We start from the raw sequence: 17,146 nt of genomic DNA, 5'->3' as shown, positions 1-17,146 counted from the left end.
TCTTTTATATTTTTATATTTAAAAAAGAAATATAAGTTCAAATGGTACAGCAGAACCTTCTGAAGAATGGGAACCTAAAGAGAGTGAACTTTGTATAATTCTACTGCATCTCACTAATCATTAAGAAATAAACACATTAGGTTAAGAATTAGGAGGATTATTAATTCAATAAATATTTTTGAGTAATGAATTATAGGAATATAAACAGTTCTGCTAATCTTTCTTTCACCAAGTGGTGTTTCCTGACACATAACTTAGGTTATTTTACTTATTTTTTTTTTTTTGAGACAGAGTCTTACACTGTCGCCCAGGCTGGAGTGTAGTAGTGCGATCTAGGCTCACTGCAAGCTCTGCTTCCCAGATTCACGCCATTCTCCTGCTTCAGCCTCCTGAGTAGCTGGGACTACAGGCGTCTGCCACCAGGCCTGGCTATTTTTATTTATTTTTTTATTTTTTATTTTTAGTAGTGACGGGGTTTCACCATGTTAGCCAGGATGGTCTTGATCTCCTGACCTCGTGATCTGCCTGCCTCGGCCTCCCAAAGTGCTGGGATTACAGGCGTGAGCCACCGCGCCCCACCAAGTTATTCTTAAATAAAATAAAATCAATAACTCTGTTAGAAAAAAAAAAAAAACTAAAATAAATCCAGGTGACCCCCAAAAAAGTTAAGAAACTTTCGGGACAAATTCTAATCATAAAGTACTGCGTGTTTTCAGATATGAAATCAAACAAAGATATTAAGACCCATGAAAATTTTAGCCTGGTTATTTTCATTTGTCTAAGCATATGAGGTTGGCAAGAAAATTGTCACTGTGTGTTACTGCAGTGACAGACTTCAATGCAGTGTTGCCACAAGTTCTCGGTCTAGCAACTTCCTACAAGAAGGATGTGAGGACTGGCGATACAACAGTCAAGTTTGTATTCTCAATGTCATGGAAGGAGGTATGGCATTGAATAGCAGAAAGATTCCATAAAGGTAAGTTTAAAAGAATTTGACCTTCAGTCAATCTCTGTCTCAGGCATGAAGGCAAAAAATGCAGGCTATATGCACAATCTGCAACCGTACAGAGTGCTGCTTGAAAAACACTTCAAAAAGATGAAATCTCAGACTAGAAAAAATAAATGGACAAATGACAGTATAGAAGATAAGTCTGCATCTCCGAATTAAACTTTCTTTCTTTCTTTTGAGACGGAGTCTTGCTCTGTTGCCAGGCTGGAGTGCAGTGGCGCGATCTTGGCTCACTGCAACCTCCACCTCCCGCGTTCAAGTGATTCTCCTGCCTCAGCCTCCCCAGTAGCTGGGACTACAGGCACCCGCCACCACGCCCAGGTTATCTTTGTATTTTCAGTAGAGATAGGCTTTCACTATGTTGGCCAGGTGGTCCTGAACTGCTAACCTCAGATGATACACCTGCCTCGGCCTCCCAAAGTGCTGGGATTACAGGCGTGAGCCACTGTGCCTGGCCTAAACTTTCTATTAAAATAAATCTAGTGAGATCCAGAAATCCACCTGTGATTTGTTCCAAGTCTTTCTCAAGGTTTCTTTGGTACAAATAACATTTTCCATTTATTTGGCATCAGGAAATTGGTGGGTTTTCTTCTTCTCCCTTCTTCCTTCTCCTTTTCCGTCTCTTTCTTCATTTGTTCGTATTAACCTGGTTACTCGTGGGTAGAGTCAGCAGGGAAACATTAAATTCAAAAAAACAAAACAAAACAAAAAAAAACATGTCCCCATATGATGGCCTGGGAGTGGAGACCAGTGACTCAAAAGCAGAAGGCTTGTCCCAAAACGTCAAACTTCTGCAGTCTCAGCTTCAGGTGGGGAAGGCAGTGCTCACTCAGGGAAAGAGCCAAAGGAAGAAACAGTGCAGCTCTTGCCCCAGTCACTGTCCTAAGGCCAGGCAGCTCCTCAGATGACCTGCAAATTGGGGACACACCACGGCATGCAGCAGCTGGGCTGAAGGATCCTGTTCCCAGTGGGTTTCTGCAGGGGACGTTCTGATTCCCTTAGCTGACGAATATGATCCTAGGTTTCTTTATGATTATGAGAAAGTAGTGAAGCGCCAAAGAGGAATGACAGACACAGCACAAACGAAAGGAAATAGAAGAAAGGGAAAACAGACCTAAAGACAGGCAGAAAGCTAGGGGGGTTCTGATCAAGGCGACCAGATCCAGATTCTGATGAAGACAAAAATTAGGAAAGAGAGAGGAGGAAAAGAAGTAGGGCAGAGCTGCCATTGCCCCACCCACTTCCCTGGCAGAGAAAGACACAGTCACCCCGAGGTTTTCCTTATGAAGGGGATTCAAGACCTCAATCACGCTCTTCCAAAGCTGCCATTCCTCCTCCAGTGAAGGAGGAACAGGACAGACCGAGATCTCCAAACCGGCCTAGTAGCTCCTTCCTCGCTAACGTGGTGGGAACGGTGGCGCACATCATGCAGAAGCGCGGCTTCCGGGAAGGCCAGGGCCTCGGGGAGCACCAGCAGGGGCTGCGCGCCGCCTTTCCGGTGGGGAAGACCAGCAAACCTGGCGGCAAGATCATCATGGGCGACGCCGCGGAGAAAGATGCATTGTAGAATCAGGTACAAATCCACTGACTGAAATACCTGAGTCCTACCAACGTGGTCCTCCTAAGGGGCACAGTTGGTGCAGGGAAGGTGGATGAAGACTTGGAAGTTGAAACCAGGGAAGAATGTGTGATGACATATTTTTCAGTTCATATGGTTTCCTATGAGACATAGCATCATTAAGGATAAAATAAGTAAAACTGAAAAGTGTATGGTTAATCTAGTTTTAATAATGAGTTCGTTTTGTTATGTTTCTTCTTCTTTTCCATTGTCAATTTATATTGGCTCCGAGAAAACAGGCTTGATGGATGAAGTCCACGGTATTTTCCAATTTTGCCATGAAAAATATGGCAAAGTTGGAAAATGTGTGATATGTGAACTTCTTGGTGGCCCTGATGAAGAAGCAGTACAGACATTTTTAGAATTTGAGAGTTGAGTCAGCAATTAAAGCCGTTGTTCGCTTGAATAGAAGGTATTTTCGTGGACAGGTGGCAAGAGGATGCTTTTACAATTTGGACAAATTCAGGGTCTTGGACTTGGTGGAACAAGTTTGATTTTAAGAACTAGAGCATGAGTCATCTCCGGTGACCCTTAAATAACCAGCAGGCTAAGAAAAGAAGGAAAAAGGTCACAGCCTCCATGGCTGTTGGATACTGAGATTCTTGGAAAGACTTCCAAGGTATACAGTGATTGATCGCTTTTCATTTTGTGACTTTTAAATATTGTATAAAAATCCAAATCCTTTTAAATAAATAAATAACATGCACAGCTGACTAGTTTCAATCATTGGTGGATACTATACTGTAGGAATGAAGTTAGTGTCTGCAGCTGTACATATTCAGGCCATTCTAACTATATAAGCTAGTTAGGAAGAAAATACTGTGGATTTTATCCATCAAGCCTGTTTTCTCCAGGCCAATATAAAACAAATGGAAAGGAAAAAGAAACATAATAAAAAGAACTCATTATTAAAACTGGATTACAGGATTAATTTTAATCTTTTCAGTTTCACTTATTTGATTCTTAGTGATGCTATGTGTCACAGGAAACTATAGGAACAGAAATGTCCCAAGAATTAAATTTGCTGAGAAAACAGAAAAGGGCTTATTAGTCTCTTTCAATACACTGCACAGCATTCAAGAAGAATTTGGATCATGTGGTCTTTAAATTACTAAAATGAGTAATGAATACTAGCGGAACCAAAGGCTATTTCTATGTGAGGAAATCTATTTTGTGTTTATATGCATCAGTAAAATTTAACAACCAGCCTACGCTGTTAAACATGGTGGTTAGAGCTGGTGTTTCCCAAAGTTTACTATACAGATGGGTAAATAAAGTTACAAAAGCGCACACAAGGAATGCAAAATTCACTGGAAAAACTGGGTATGTTAAGAATATTTAAAAAACTGAATTTTACGTTAGGCATGGTGGCTCATGCCTGTAATCCCAGCACTTTGGGAGGCTGAGGTGGGTGGATCACCTCAGACCAGCCTGAACAACATGGCAAAACTCTGTCTCTACAAAATACGAAGAAAACAACAACAAAAATTAGCTGGGTGTGGTGGCACTGGCGTGTAGTCCCAGCTACTCTGGAGGCTAAGGTGGAAGAAGTGCTTGAGCCTGGAGAGGCAGAGGCTGCAGTGAGCTGTGATTGTTCTACTGCACTCCAGCCTGGGCAACAGAGTGACTCCCTATCTAAGAAAAAAGCAAAACAACAAAACAAACACCACCCCCCTACATTTTATAAAGCGAATCTAAAAGCAAAAATGAAAATCGCCGAACAATAGCAAAATGGGACAGGAGAACTGATAAAACGTGGTATATTTATGTAACAGAATACGTATTCTTTTAAAAAATTATTAGTAATATTTTTCTAACTGTACATATATGATCTATTTCACATTAAAAATGAACAAAATTATGATATGAATAAAACTAACTCAAAAGCATTTCTAACATTAGCATGTACATATTTATGGAAATGTGTTCTTGGATAACGGGACGTTATAAAATCTCACCTGGAGAATTTCAACCATAAAGGTGATACTATATTTATACTTCGATAAATCATTTTCTGTAATCAACTTTATTTAGTATCACTTAAAAAATGAACGGTACTTTCATTCTTATCCCTTTTAGTGCTTCCTAAATATTTTACTTTTGAAATGATAGGTCTTGGATATATTGGCTTATTTGTTTTTTGTTATAAAATCTGCCATCTATAGCAAATGTTTTAATACAATTCTGGGCACATATGCACACCTCGGAATATGAGGACAGAAAACAATCAGAAGCTTTGCAGATTGACATTGTCTGTTTTCACCGTTGCTCTGTGGAAAGTTTGCTCTGAAGGACTGCCAGAGTTTAGAAAATAAGATTTAGAATTTCCATGCTGACAGCCAATTTTAGGGATGAATTTTACTTTCATATTGTGCTGTCTCCAACATAATTTTAAAAGGATTCTGGAAAAAAAATAGTAAGATACAAAACTACTAATACTCTCAGGAAGCACCTCAAGCACTGATTAGCAAATGTATCTTATTATTTACAGTTAAATGACATTTCTAATGACCAAGGACTTTCTGCATAAACATCCCTGGGGAGAAGATTTATTGCACCCTTCTGTGACCTCCCACTCTGACTGCCCTCTCTTAGGCTGCAGTGTCTCTTGGTTCTACTCAGTCATTGACTGAGCTGGCAAATATTCTGTTGATCATTGTCTAGGAAAGGCTGATGTGCTCCCCGACTTAGTAAAATGTTTCACCGCATCCTTACTGGGCAATAAAAATAAGCTGAAATAACCGACTGAGTTGAACTATTAGTCACTTTGGGCAAAACATGGCCTTTCTTCGTGAGGCAGTGGCACATCAGTAAGATGCTCCAGAGGGGCCAAGGCTCCGGGGACACCTGTGTGGTGCAGTAAAACCAGCACATAAAGCAGTGAAAAAGGTAACGGCACTCATTTAGCATTGTTACAATTCCACCGGGCACGGTGATGAAGGGAAGCTCCATAAAGGGTGGTCTATTTAAAACTGGTTCCCGAGTGTGATCCTTTATTTAGGCGTATCTGGAAGACATGCATTTCAGTCCTGAATTCGCAGTCTTTTTTCAACAACCCTATGAAACAAAAGGGATCCAGCATGGTGACTACAGGGAACGATACTGTTTTATTTACCTGGAATTTGGAAAGAGAGTAGATTTTAAATGTCTTCACTCCCCTCTGCTACAAACATGGTAACTATGTGTGGTGTGCTGGGTGTGTTAATTAACTTGACTGTGCTAATCAGAACACAGTGTATACCTATATCAAATCATAACGTAGTATACCTTGAATATACAGAATTTTTATTTGTCCAATAAGTATTTTAAATTTTTTTAGAAAGGGACTTATGGCAGAGTAGCAGTAGCGGGTGGTAAGGCCTGGGTCAAGCTCAGCTCCAGGTGGGAGGTGGGGTCAGGGAGGAACCCAGTAAGCAGCTCTGGCCTTGCAGGTGTAACACTGTAGGCCTCTGTCTTCCCAAGGCATATTTCCTGTGTGTTGTCCCAGCGTCTTCCCTCTATGTGTGTCTCTGCACCTACATTTCCCTTTTTTATAAGGACACTGGTCATACTGGATTGGGGCTCACCTTAATGACCTCATTTTAACTTGATTACCTCTGCAAAGATCCTATTTCCAAACAAGGTCACATTCTGGGGTTCATATGAATTTGAGGGAAAACAATTCAATTCATAATATCATCTCTGAAATAAGGACAACTTTACTTATGTATATACAATTTGGGTTGTGGTTGCTGAGTATCTATTTCAAATGGGTTATGGGCTCTTCTCATACTTTCAGGTCAAAGGGGACTTTGGAATCCATACTGTATGTATGTATGCATGTATGCATGTATGATCATGGATCAGCCTTCCCATTTCTGTCACTGTGTCCCTATCCCTATATGGTTCATGATCATGTATGTTACTTTAGCTCCAAGGCCATACACAATCCAAACAAAACAAAACAAAACACAGAAACTGTGTTGGCTATTTTGACTGCTGAAACTATTCTCTTTGTGTGTATATATATATATTTTTTTTATTTAGTTTTTCAAGTGATTCTCCTGCCTCAGCCTACCAAGTAGCTAGGATTACAGGCACCTGCCATCATGCCTGGCTAATTTTTTCTTTTTGTATTTTTGTAGTGACAGGGTTTTACCATGTTGGCCGGGCTTGTCTTTAACTCCTGACCTCAGGTGATCCGTCTGCCTCAGCCTCCCAAAGTGCTGGGATTACAGGTGTGAGCCACCGCGACTGGCAATATATATATATCTCTCTCTCTCTTTTTCAGGGCCATATATATTCTCAGGGTGTGTTTGAGAACCCCCCCCCTTTTTTTTTTGGCTATTGTCCAAGGGTTCAGAACTGAATGGGAATGTCTGTAAATGGATGTGATGGAGGCTGGAATATGTATCAGCTTTTCATCATCACTGTAACAAATCACTAAAACATTCTCTTACTATCTCTCACTTTAGAAGTGTGCGAGGGCTGGACTAATGACCTTGCTTAGTATTACAAGGACAAAATCAAGGTGCTCTTGGGCTCTTTATGAAGGTTCTAGGGGAGAATGTGTGTCCAAGCAAATGCAGGTTAGAGCAGAATTCATCTTCTTGTAGTTGTAGGAGTGAGGTCCCAGTTCATCACCGGCTGGTAGTTGGGGCCTCTCAGCAGCGTCAGGCTGCCTGCATCGCTCTTCATGGTGCCCCGTTCATTTTCTAAACCAGCAATGCTGCAGAGAGACATTCTCCTGCTTCCAGTTCCTCTGGCTTCCCCTCACCCACACACCTCTTCTGTGTCTCTTCTGCCTCCAATCAAGTTAAATCTCTTAGGTGCTCATGTGATTACAGTGAGCCCACTGCATGAATCACGATCATCTCCTGTCTTAAAGTCTGCAACCTTAATTACATCTGCAAAATCCCTTATGTGATATAACAGATTCACAGTTTTCAGGGATTAGGGCATCTTGGAGAGTCATTCTTGCTGCCACAAAATATTCTTCATTCCTTCATGAAATGTTGTTTGCTTTCATATATTTGTCTCTAGAGAAGCATCAGGTATTTTCTCAACATCCCTTCATGTTAAAAACCCTCAACAAACGAGGCATTGGAGGAACATACTTCAACATAATAAGAGCCACCTATGACAAACCCACAGCCAGCATCATACTGAATGGGCAGAAGATGTGAAGCATTCCCCTTGAAAACTGGGGACAAGACAGAGATACCCTCTCTCATTATTCCTACCCAACATAGTACTGGATGTCCTAGCCAGAGCAATCAGGCAAGAGAAAGAAATAAAAGGCATCTAAATAGGAGGAGAGGAGGTCAAACTGTCCCTGTTTGCAGATTATATGATTCTATACCTACAAACCCCAACATCTCTGCCCAAAAGCTTCTTGATTTGATAATCTCAGTAAAGTTTCAGGATACAAAATTAATGTACAAATATTAGTAGCATTCCTATATACCAACAACATGCAAGCTGAGCGCCAAATCAAGAATGTAATCCTATTCGCATTACCACAAAAAGAATAAAATACCTAGGAATACAGCTAACCAGGGAGGTGAATGATCTCTACAACAAGAATTACAAAACACTGCTCAAAGAAATCATAGATGACATACAAATGGAAAAACATTCCATAATCATGGATAGGAATAATGAATATGGTTTTTAACCATATTGGGCCACACTGCCCAAAGCACTTTATAGATTCAATGCTATTCCTATCCAATTACCAATGGTATTCTTCACAGAACCAGTAAAAACTATTTTAAAATTAATATAGAACCAAAAAAGAGCCTGAATAGCCAAGGGAATCCAAGGCAAAAAGAACAAATCTGGAGGCATTATGTAACCCAACTTCAACCTCTACTACAAGGCTATAGTAACCAAAATAGCATAGTACTGGTACAAAAACAGACACACAGACCAATGGAACCAAATAGAGAGCCCATAAATAGTGCCACAAACTTACAACCATTTGATCTTTGACAAAGTCGACAAAAACATGCAATAGGGAAAGGACTCCCTATTAAATAAATGGTGCTGGGATAACTGGCTAACCATAAGCAGTTCCTGGATCCCTTCCTTACACCACATACAAAAATCAACTCAAGATGGATTAAAGAGTAAAATGTAAAACCTGTCAGGTGCAGTGGCTCATGCCTATAATCCCAACACTTTGGGAGGGCGAGGTGGGAGGACAGCTTGAGTCTCAGAGTTTGAGACAAGCCTGGCAACATAGCAAGACCTCATCTCCAAAATAATAATGATAATTATTATTATTAGCTGAGTCTGGTGGCACGCACCTGTAGTTCTGGCTAATCAGGAGGCTGAGGCAGGGGAATCTCTTAAGCCTAGAAGGTTGAGGCTGCATCGTGCCATTGCACTCCAGCCTGAGCAACAGGTGAGACCCTGTCTCAAAAAAAAAAGTAAAGCCTATAACTATAAAAACTCTGGAAGATAACCTAGGAAATACAGGAAATAGCATTTTGGACATGGGACATAGCAAAGATTTCATGACAAAGACACCGAAAGCAATTGGAACAAAAACAAAAGTTAACAAATGGGACCTAATTAAACTAAAGGGCTTCTGCACAGCAAAAGAAACTATCAACAGAGTAAACAGACAACCTACTGGAAGAAAATATTCACAAATTATACATCTGACAAAGGTCCAATATCTGGAATCTATAAGGAACTTAATTTAACAAGTAAGAAAAAAAAACTACCCCATTAAAAAACGGGCAAAGGATGTGAACAGACACTTTTCAAAAGACATACATGTGGCCAACAAGCATATGAAAAACTCCTCAGCATCACTAGTCATAAGATAAATGCAGATCAAAACCACAATGAGATGCCATCTCACACCAGTCAGAATGGCTATTATTTAAAAGGCAGAAAATAACAGGTGCCGGTAAAGCTGTGGAGAAAAGGGAGTGCTTATATACTGCTGGGGGGTTATACATTAGCTCAGCCATTGCAGCAAGCAGTTTGGTGATTTCTCAAAGAACTTAAAGCAGAGCTACCACTCGACCCAGCAACCCCATTGAGTACACACCCAAAGAAGTAATAATCCTTCTACCTTAAAGACACATAGATGTGTATGTTCATTCACAATAGCAATGACATAGAATCAACCTAAATACCCATCAACTGTAGCATAAAGAAAATGTGGTACATATATACCATGGAATACTATGTAGCCATAAAAAAGGATGAGATAATGTCCTTTGTAGCAACATGGATAGAGCTGGAGGCCATTATCCAAAGTGAACTAACACAGGAACAGAAAACCAAATACCATGTATTCTGACTTACGAGTGAGAGCTTAATATTGAGTACACATGGACACAAAGCAGGGAAACATAGACACCACAACCTACTTGAGGGTGGAGGATGGGAGGAGGGTGAGGATCGAAAAACTACCTACTGGGTACTATGCTCATTACCTTGGTGATGAAATAATCTGTGCACCAAGCCCCATTACATGCAGTTTACCTGTGTAACAAACCTGCACACGTATACCTCTGAGCCTAAAATAAGTTTGAAAACAAGAGAAGCATCACGTATTTTCTGAAGGAAATGGGAATATATATGAATATACATTGTCAAAGACTATAATGTTTGAGATTTTCTATTGCTTATTTCAGTAGTTTCTGGACCTATTCCATCTGGCCCAGCAGTTGTGAAAACAAAGTAGTGTGGATCCAACTCTGTCATCTGTTTCTGTCATGCAGATTTGAGCCCTCCTCCTCAAGGAGGGACAGATTTTAGTCCCATCCTAATAAAAAAAATCTCTGCTCTGTTTACTGTTTTTCTCTACTCGGTTTGGAAAAATTTTGTTGAGATGATTGTCTATACCATATATGGCTGAGAGCAGGTATAGGAGGTATCTTGGTGCTCATACTTGGAAACCCTGAATGTGGCGTCATCCTCAGCACATGGAATTTCTCAGATCATTGACGACCTTGGACCAGCGACTATTCCTTAAGCTAACTTCGCTCTTCTGAAAAGGTTGGCAGGCATGGCTACATTTTTCTGAGGACTCCTTATGTTATCATCCACTCAAGATAAATCAAGGCATTAACTAATTTCAAAAATCTTGACCTGGTGCCGGTGGCTCACGCCCGTAATCCCAGCACTTTGGGAGGCCGACGCGGCCGGATCACAAGCGTCAGGAGATCGGACCCTCCTGGCTTACCGGTGAAACACCGTCTCTACTAACAAATACAAAAATAGACCGGGCGATGGTGGCGGCCGCCTGTAGTTTTCCCCAGGCTACTCGGAGGCTGAGGCAGCGAGAATGGCGTGAAGCCTGGGAGGCGGGCTTCAGTGAGCTGAGATCGGGCACTGACTCCAGCCTGGCGGACAGAGCCGAGACTCCGTCCAAAAAAAAAAAAAAAAAAAAAAAAAATTATATATTTATAATTATTATATATTTAATACTTCGGCCGGGCGTGGTGACTCAACACCTGTAATCCCAGCACTTTGGGAGGCTGAGGCGGGCAGATCACGAGGTCAGGAGATCGAGACCATCCTGGCTAACATGGTGAAAACCCCGTCTCTACTAAAAATACAAAAAACTAGCCGGGTGTGGTGGCGGCGCCTGTAGTCCCAGCTACTCGGGAGGCTGAGGCAGGAGAATGGCGTAAAAAACCCGGGAGGCGGAGCTTGCAGTGAGCCGAGATGGCACCACTGCACCCCAGCCTGGGTGACAGAGCCAGACTCTGTCTCAAAAAAATAAATTAATAAACACAAAAAAATAAAAATCTTAAGCTCTTCAGGTTTACTCTGTGTCTGCTTAGAGGAAAAAGCATCCAACTGGAGATATAAATGTATCCATTAATAAAAGGTAATGGAGGCACAGAGGCTGATTTGAGCTAACGGTGATTCATCAATCACTGCTGAAGCAGCTTCAAATGGAACTGGTTCAGGGACCCTTTCAAGGGAACGAAAAGGGCCAGCTTCTGTGAGGTGCATACAGGAGCAGATTTTTCACTGGTTGTAGTTATGCAATTGCCTTACTTGGTTGATCCTGCTGGAAAGTCTCTAGTTATATGTTAACTGGTGGCTTCTGATTGGTTAGCCTTAAGTTTGACTTTTTTTTTTTTAAGCCATTTACAAGAAATAGCTCAAGTTAAAAGTTTTGCTTATACTGGTAAATCAAGCAAAGTTAAGGCCACTTACAAGGCTTTGTCTGGTCAGAGATTCCTCGGGCCATTTTAATTTTGTTTAACAATTTAAATACACACTGTGAGCCAAAGGACAGCTCAGTGAAGTCTTTGAATGTCTGTGACTGTATATTTGGAAAAGTACATATTCTTTGTGAAACACAAATACTGATGAGGTAAAATGCAATGTATAGGACTGGATGTAAATAGCAAGTCTTCTATTACTAGATCTATATTTCTGTTTACATACAATTTTTATTACTAAGAAAGGTTGAATATATTTACCTTTCCAGTAGGAATTACAAGTAATTAAGTTACCTCCGTAACACCTCAGTGTTTAGGTACAGTGCAAAGTGGCTCTCTATATCTGTGTCCAGCATGGAATTTCTTACCTAGTTGAAAACTTTCTTACTTAAGTTTTCTTATCATATATGTGGTGATATGGGATGATAACAGAATGCTTTAATGCACAGGCATCCATGCCCCCATGTGACAAGTTTTCTCACATGATTATTTCTCTTAACTGTGATTTCCAGATATATAAGCCTCATCTTTGGGCTCCCAGGAGCATTCTAGAATACATAGCAGCGTTTTGCTGTTATTCCTAGTGGTTCTTTTAATTTAAAAAAAAATCCAAACTTCCTTTATAATCAAAAGATCCACTTGTTTCCATTTCTTTAGCTTATGAGTTCTCATAGTCAGTTTGGGCTGCTATTAACAGAATCCCATGAACAGAGTGGCCTACACAACAGTTATTTCTGTCAGTTCTGGATGCTGGAAAGTCTTAAGTCTGAGACAAAGCAGATGCAGTGTCTGCTTCATAGACCACAGTCTTCTCCTTGTAACTTCCCATGGCAGGAGAGGCAAGGGAGTTCTCTTGGGCCTGTCTTATAAGGGCACTAATTCCATTCATGAGGGCTCCACCCTCCTGACTTAATTACCCTCCAAAGCCTCCTGACACCATGACTTTGGGCTCAGGATTTCAACATATGAATCTGGGCGAGAGGAAGCAAACAAACATTCAGTACTTTGTACCGGTGTAACACCAATTATACTGGATTCATTTAATATGCTTGTCTCCTATTAATTAATATTTATTATTGTCAATGTTTTGAAAGTACTTCATAATCAGTATATTTTCCATTACTCCTCCATGTAAAAAAAATTTATCTATCTATAAACTGAGCTGTGTACTAATGATTCAATAGTATATATTTAGATATAGACTTAAACATATAATATTTTATGTAAGCCAATGACTCTAGACAATATGATTTGTTTTGTTTTTACAAGTTAACTGTTAGAAGTATAAATGGATTTATCTGTTGTAGAGATATGATTATGATATTGACATTTGAAAGTTTCCACTTATTTACTACGTATAGCTCAAATATATTTTCTTTTAATGTTAGATGAAAATATCAAGTTATTTAAACAGGAAGTAAACTTTCTGCAGATACTTATTTTGTATTGGGAAGAAAACTGATTAAATGTTTCCTGTTCTTTACAAACTCAAAAGTATTAATTTCATGGCTAGAGATAAATTATTTCTCAGTATTAACTTGGTTTAAATTTGACTAGAGACTCAAAATGCAAAGCAATAAAGATAAAAAGTGGTTCCACTGCCAATGTCATTCAACTGTGTTCTCTTACCTCCAAAATAATAGGTGTCACCAGAATCAATGAGCACAGCCACCAGGGGCTGAACAGCAGTGTCATCGTCCACCACCACATTCACATGGCTCCACTTAGCAGATAAGGACACAGAGTGCCACTGCCCATCGTTTAATCCAGCACCTGGAGGAAATATAATCAGTCAGAGACAACTCTAAATTATGAGCTCTGTAAACACTTGAAAACAATTTGATTCAGATCACTGAATAAGTCAGAGAAGAGTGGTATTTACATGTTGATGTATCACTGAAAAAAAATTAACTACCTATCTTTAAAATTTTCATTTATTATGACAATAATACATGAATAAAAATATTACTCTTTCTGAAGAATCACTATAATAAATTCTGATAATTTGCTTAAAGTAACTAGAATTTAATATCAAATATATACATTAGAAGCCTTTACAATGGGATAAAAACAACACAGTTTGGTTCAATCTTTAAATGCAAAACTTACTTGCTTCACTGAATCTAACAAAAATATTTTACAAGAATCAAGAAAGTGGGTTGATAAAAAATGTCAAGAATGATTGTGAAAAGCTTTTCTTAGAAAAAGTTGACACATAATAATTGTACATAGTTATGGGATGCAACAGGATTTGAAATGGGGGGAAAGATCACTGGATATCTGGCTTACTGCACCCATTAATTAAGGTAAATCCTGCTTTCACTGTCTGAGTTATTTTACATCCCTGTAAATTATAGAAAACTGATAGTAATGCAAAATGACTTGTACCCATAGAAATGCAAATGACTTGTGCCTGGGGGGGTGCAGTTGGTTACTGAACCATTTCATATCTGTCTGTAATTCATTTTGGCATTTCTTATCTGCCTGTATGTGTAGTACTTTGAATTCTCCTCTGAACTGACTGTAACATCTTACTGGTTTCTTCATTGATTAATTAAAATCTTTAACATATATTCATGTGTTTCTGAACTAACACATTATGATTATAGATATAATTATACTGTCTTTTAGAAGTTATTATTTGCTGGGCATGGTGGCTCATGCCTGTAATCCCAGCAGTTGGGGAGGCTGAGGCGGGTGGATCACCTGAGGTTGGGAGTTCGAGACCAGCCTGGCTAACATGGTGAAATCCCATCTCTACTAAAAAACAAAAAATTAGCTTGGTGTGGTGGCATGTGCCTATAGTCCCAGTCACTTCGGAGGCTGAGGCACAAGAATCACTTGAACTCGGGAGGCGGAGGTTGCAGTGAGCTGAGATCACACCATTGTACTCCAGCCTGGGTGACAGAGTGAGACGCTGTCTCAAAAAAATAAAATAATAAAATAAAATAAAATAAAATAAAACCTATTTAATATTTGATAAAAAATGCTTAGGAAAGAACTGGAGGTGTACTTTATATATGTACAGTATTTTTATATATTTACATTCACATCCACATTTTATGATTCGTAGTAGTAATTACGAAATTAATCTTGTGAAATAACTTGGTAACATAATGAATTGTCTTTGATGGTAAATTTAAATGTTAAGGTATTTAAAATCACTAGAGGTGTTCTGTGTTTTCTTTTACTTGGTAATATGTCAAAGATACATGCCAATAAATGGTCTAAAAATAAGATTAGCTTCATGAGGCCTATTAAATTAACATTGCACTGAAGTTTAAAATTACACGAAGATCAAAACTATTTCAGAAGTTACATATAGCATAATAAACTTTAGACTAATAGAAATTTTCCTATAAAGGTAGCATTTTACTTGATAGTCTTAGGAAACCTGTAAATTATTAAAATGACTGTGCTTGATTTATTTTTCTTCCTAACATGCATTTATGTGAAGTTAGTATATTATTAGCATTTCAAATGTAGTACTTCTTAAAAATTAAAAATTAACATTAAAATTTTAGCTTTCCATTTTAACCTTCAGTGATGTATGAAACAAGCAGAAGTAGTAATAAAGTGTAAGAAAATAAATTATTCTTTAAAATCAACCAAGAATCTGGATGTCTTCAACGTAAAACTAGGCACTGTCTAAACACAGTCTCGAGGATTATATGATTCGGCAGGTCTCTGTGCCTTTTACCTTCTTTGAATTCTTTTTTTGTGTGTGTGTGTGTGAGATGGAGTCTCGCTCTGTCACCCAGGCTGGAGTGCGGTCTCAGCTCACTGCAAGCTCTGCCTCCCGGGTTCACGCTATTCTCCTGCCTCAGCCTCCTGAGTAGCTGGGACTACAGGCGCCCGCCACCACGCCTGGCTAATTTTTTGTATTTTTAGTAGAGATGGGGTTTCACCATGTTAGCCAAGATGGTCTCGATCTCCTGACCTTGTGATCTGCTCACCTCGGCCTCCCAAAGTTCTGGGATTACAGGCGTCAGCCACCATGCTTGGCCCCCTCTTTGAATACTTTTATCATCCTGTGAATTGTAGAATATTGAAAGCAGGCAAATGATTATTGTCCACAGACATGCAAATGAATTTCATCTGGTAGAAATACAATTGATCTTCTTCCTGGTTCCTCTACCCCATCCCATGGAATAAGCCAGTTTTACACGATGCACAAAATCATTGCAGCTTACTGCTTATATATCTTTGATTCTTTGAACCTGTTGTAACATCTTACTGATTCCCTCATAAACTAATGAGTTAAACAAAATCTTTGACATGTTATTTTATAACTGCAAAAGTGCCCTCTTTAAGAATATCTTTTGACAAATAAAAGCAGATCTTTGTGTAATTGTTCTCATGTCTACCAGCCACATTTGTTTCCTTTTTGTTTTCTATTAGGTTGCATTTGGCCTTTGGCCATAGTTTATGCACAAGAAAATCAGATACAGTGGAATCTATATTTTAATGAGAAGTTATTAAATTAATTGCCCACAACGTAGATATTATTTTAAACACATTTGAGTATGAAGATGATCTCTTGTTAACAACTACAACATTTTAACGGCAGAGGCAAAATATCACACTCACAAAGGCATGAGCTAAAGCAAAATCCTGATGAGATTTAAGAACTTTAATTATATTTAATTCTAGTTATCGTGCAACCCAGAACTGGGCGAAGTGCTTGCTCAGCACCTCATTGAATCCAGAATATATGCAACTCATCAGCAGTAAAGCTGAACCAACTACTGCAGGAAAAAAATTGAGGGCGGTCTTTGAAATGGGGAAAAGAGATTACTGGATGTGGAAAGATTAGCTGACATGACAGGATTGTAAACCATCATCTTGCACTGGGTTACTTTACAGCTGTGTAGTGACAGAAGTTAACTTGCAGAACATTGATAATAATGCAAATCATGCTTGTCCACAGAGATGCACAGTGTGTACAGGGAAGGGATTTGCCTTTCCCTGTGGATACTGACAAGTTCTGCTAGGTTTGCATCTCAGCATCTCCTTTCTGACTATAAATGTGTGGTACTTCTTTAAACTGGCCTTACTGGTGTAAGGGTAAACATAAACCAAAACAAACAAGAACTCTGTTAGTGCTAAAAGGGATACACACTTTCACTCACTTTTTTTCCTTAGAGCATTTCTTTCAGAAAATTTGTAATTGTACATCTTTAAAATCTTTAAACAAACAAACAAAAATAACAACAACAAAAAACCTTATTTAGCCTCTTTGTTTCCAGGAATGTTTTTCTTGAGGACCTTAGAGATATTTTTTTGAAATGTAAACATCAAGAAAGGTAGTGCTCCTAACTGCTTATCTCCCTGGGA

At 39.2% G+C, this 17,146-nt stretch overlaps 1 protein-coding gene and 1 pseudogene across 1 annotated transcript in view; one reads left to right on the top strand and one right to left on the bottom strand.

Moving 5' to 3' along the window:
• The window catches only part of LOC108529275 (contactin-associated protein-like 3), a 219,639-nt gene that overhangs the window by 77,965 nt on the left and 124,528 nt on the right, over positions 1-17,146 (bottom strand). The window contains 1 exon segment of the mRNA XM_017871463.1: positions 13,439-13,582. Within this exon segment, the coding sequence (XP_017726952.1) occupies positions 13,439-13,582 (144 nt within the window).
• On the top strand, positions 1,726-3,121 carry LOC108529276 (splicing factor 45-like; annotated as a pseudogene).

Source organism: Rhinopithecus bieti, unplaced genomic scaffold (genome assembly GCF_001698545.2).
Source record: "Rhinopithecus bieti isolate Rb0 unplaced genomic scaffold, ASM169854v2 scaffold_6063, whole genome shotgun sequence".
Classification (NCBI taxonomy): Eukaryota; Metazoa; Chordata; class Mammalia; order Primates; family Cercopithecidae; genus Rhinopithecus; species Rhinopithecus bieti.
Note: the sequence above shows the minus strand (reverse complement) of the source record. Positions and strands in the feature narration are given on the sequence as shown.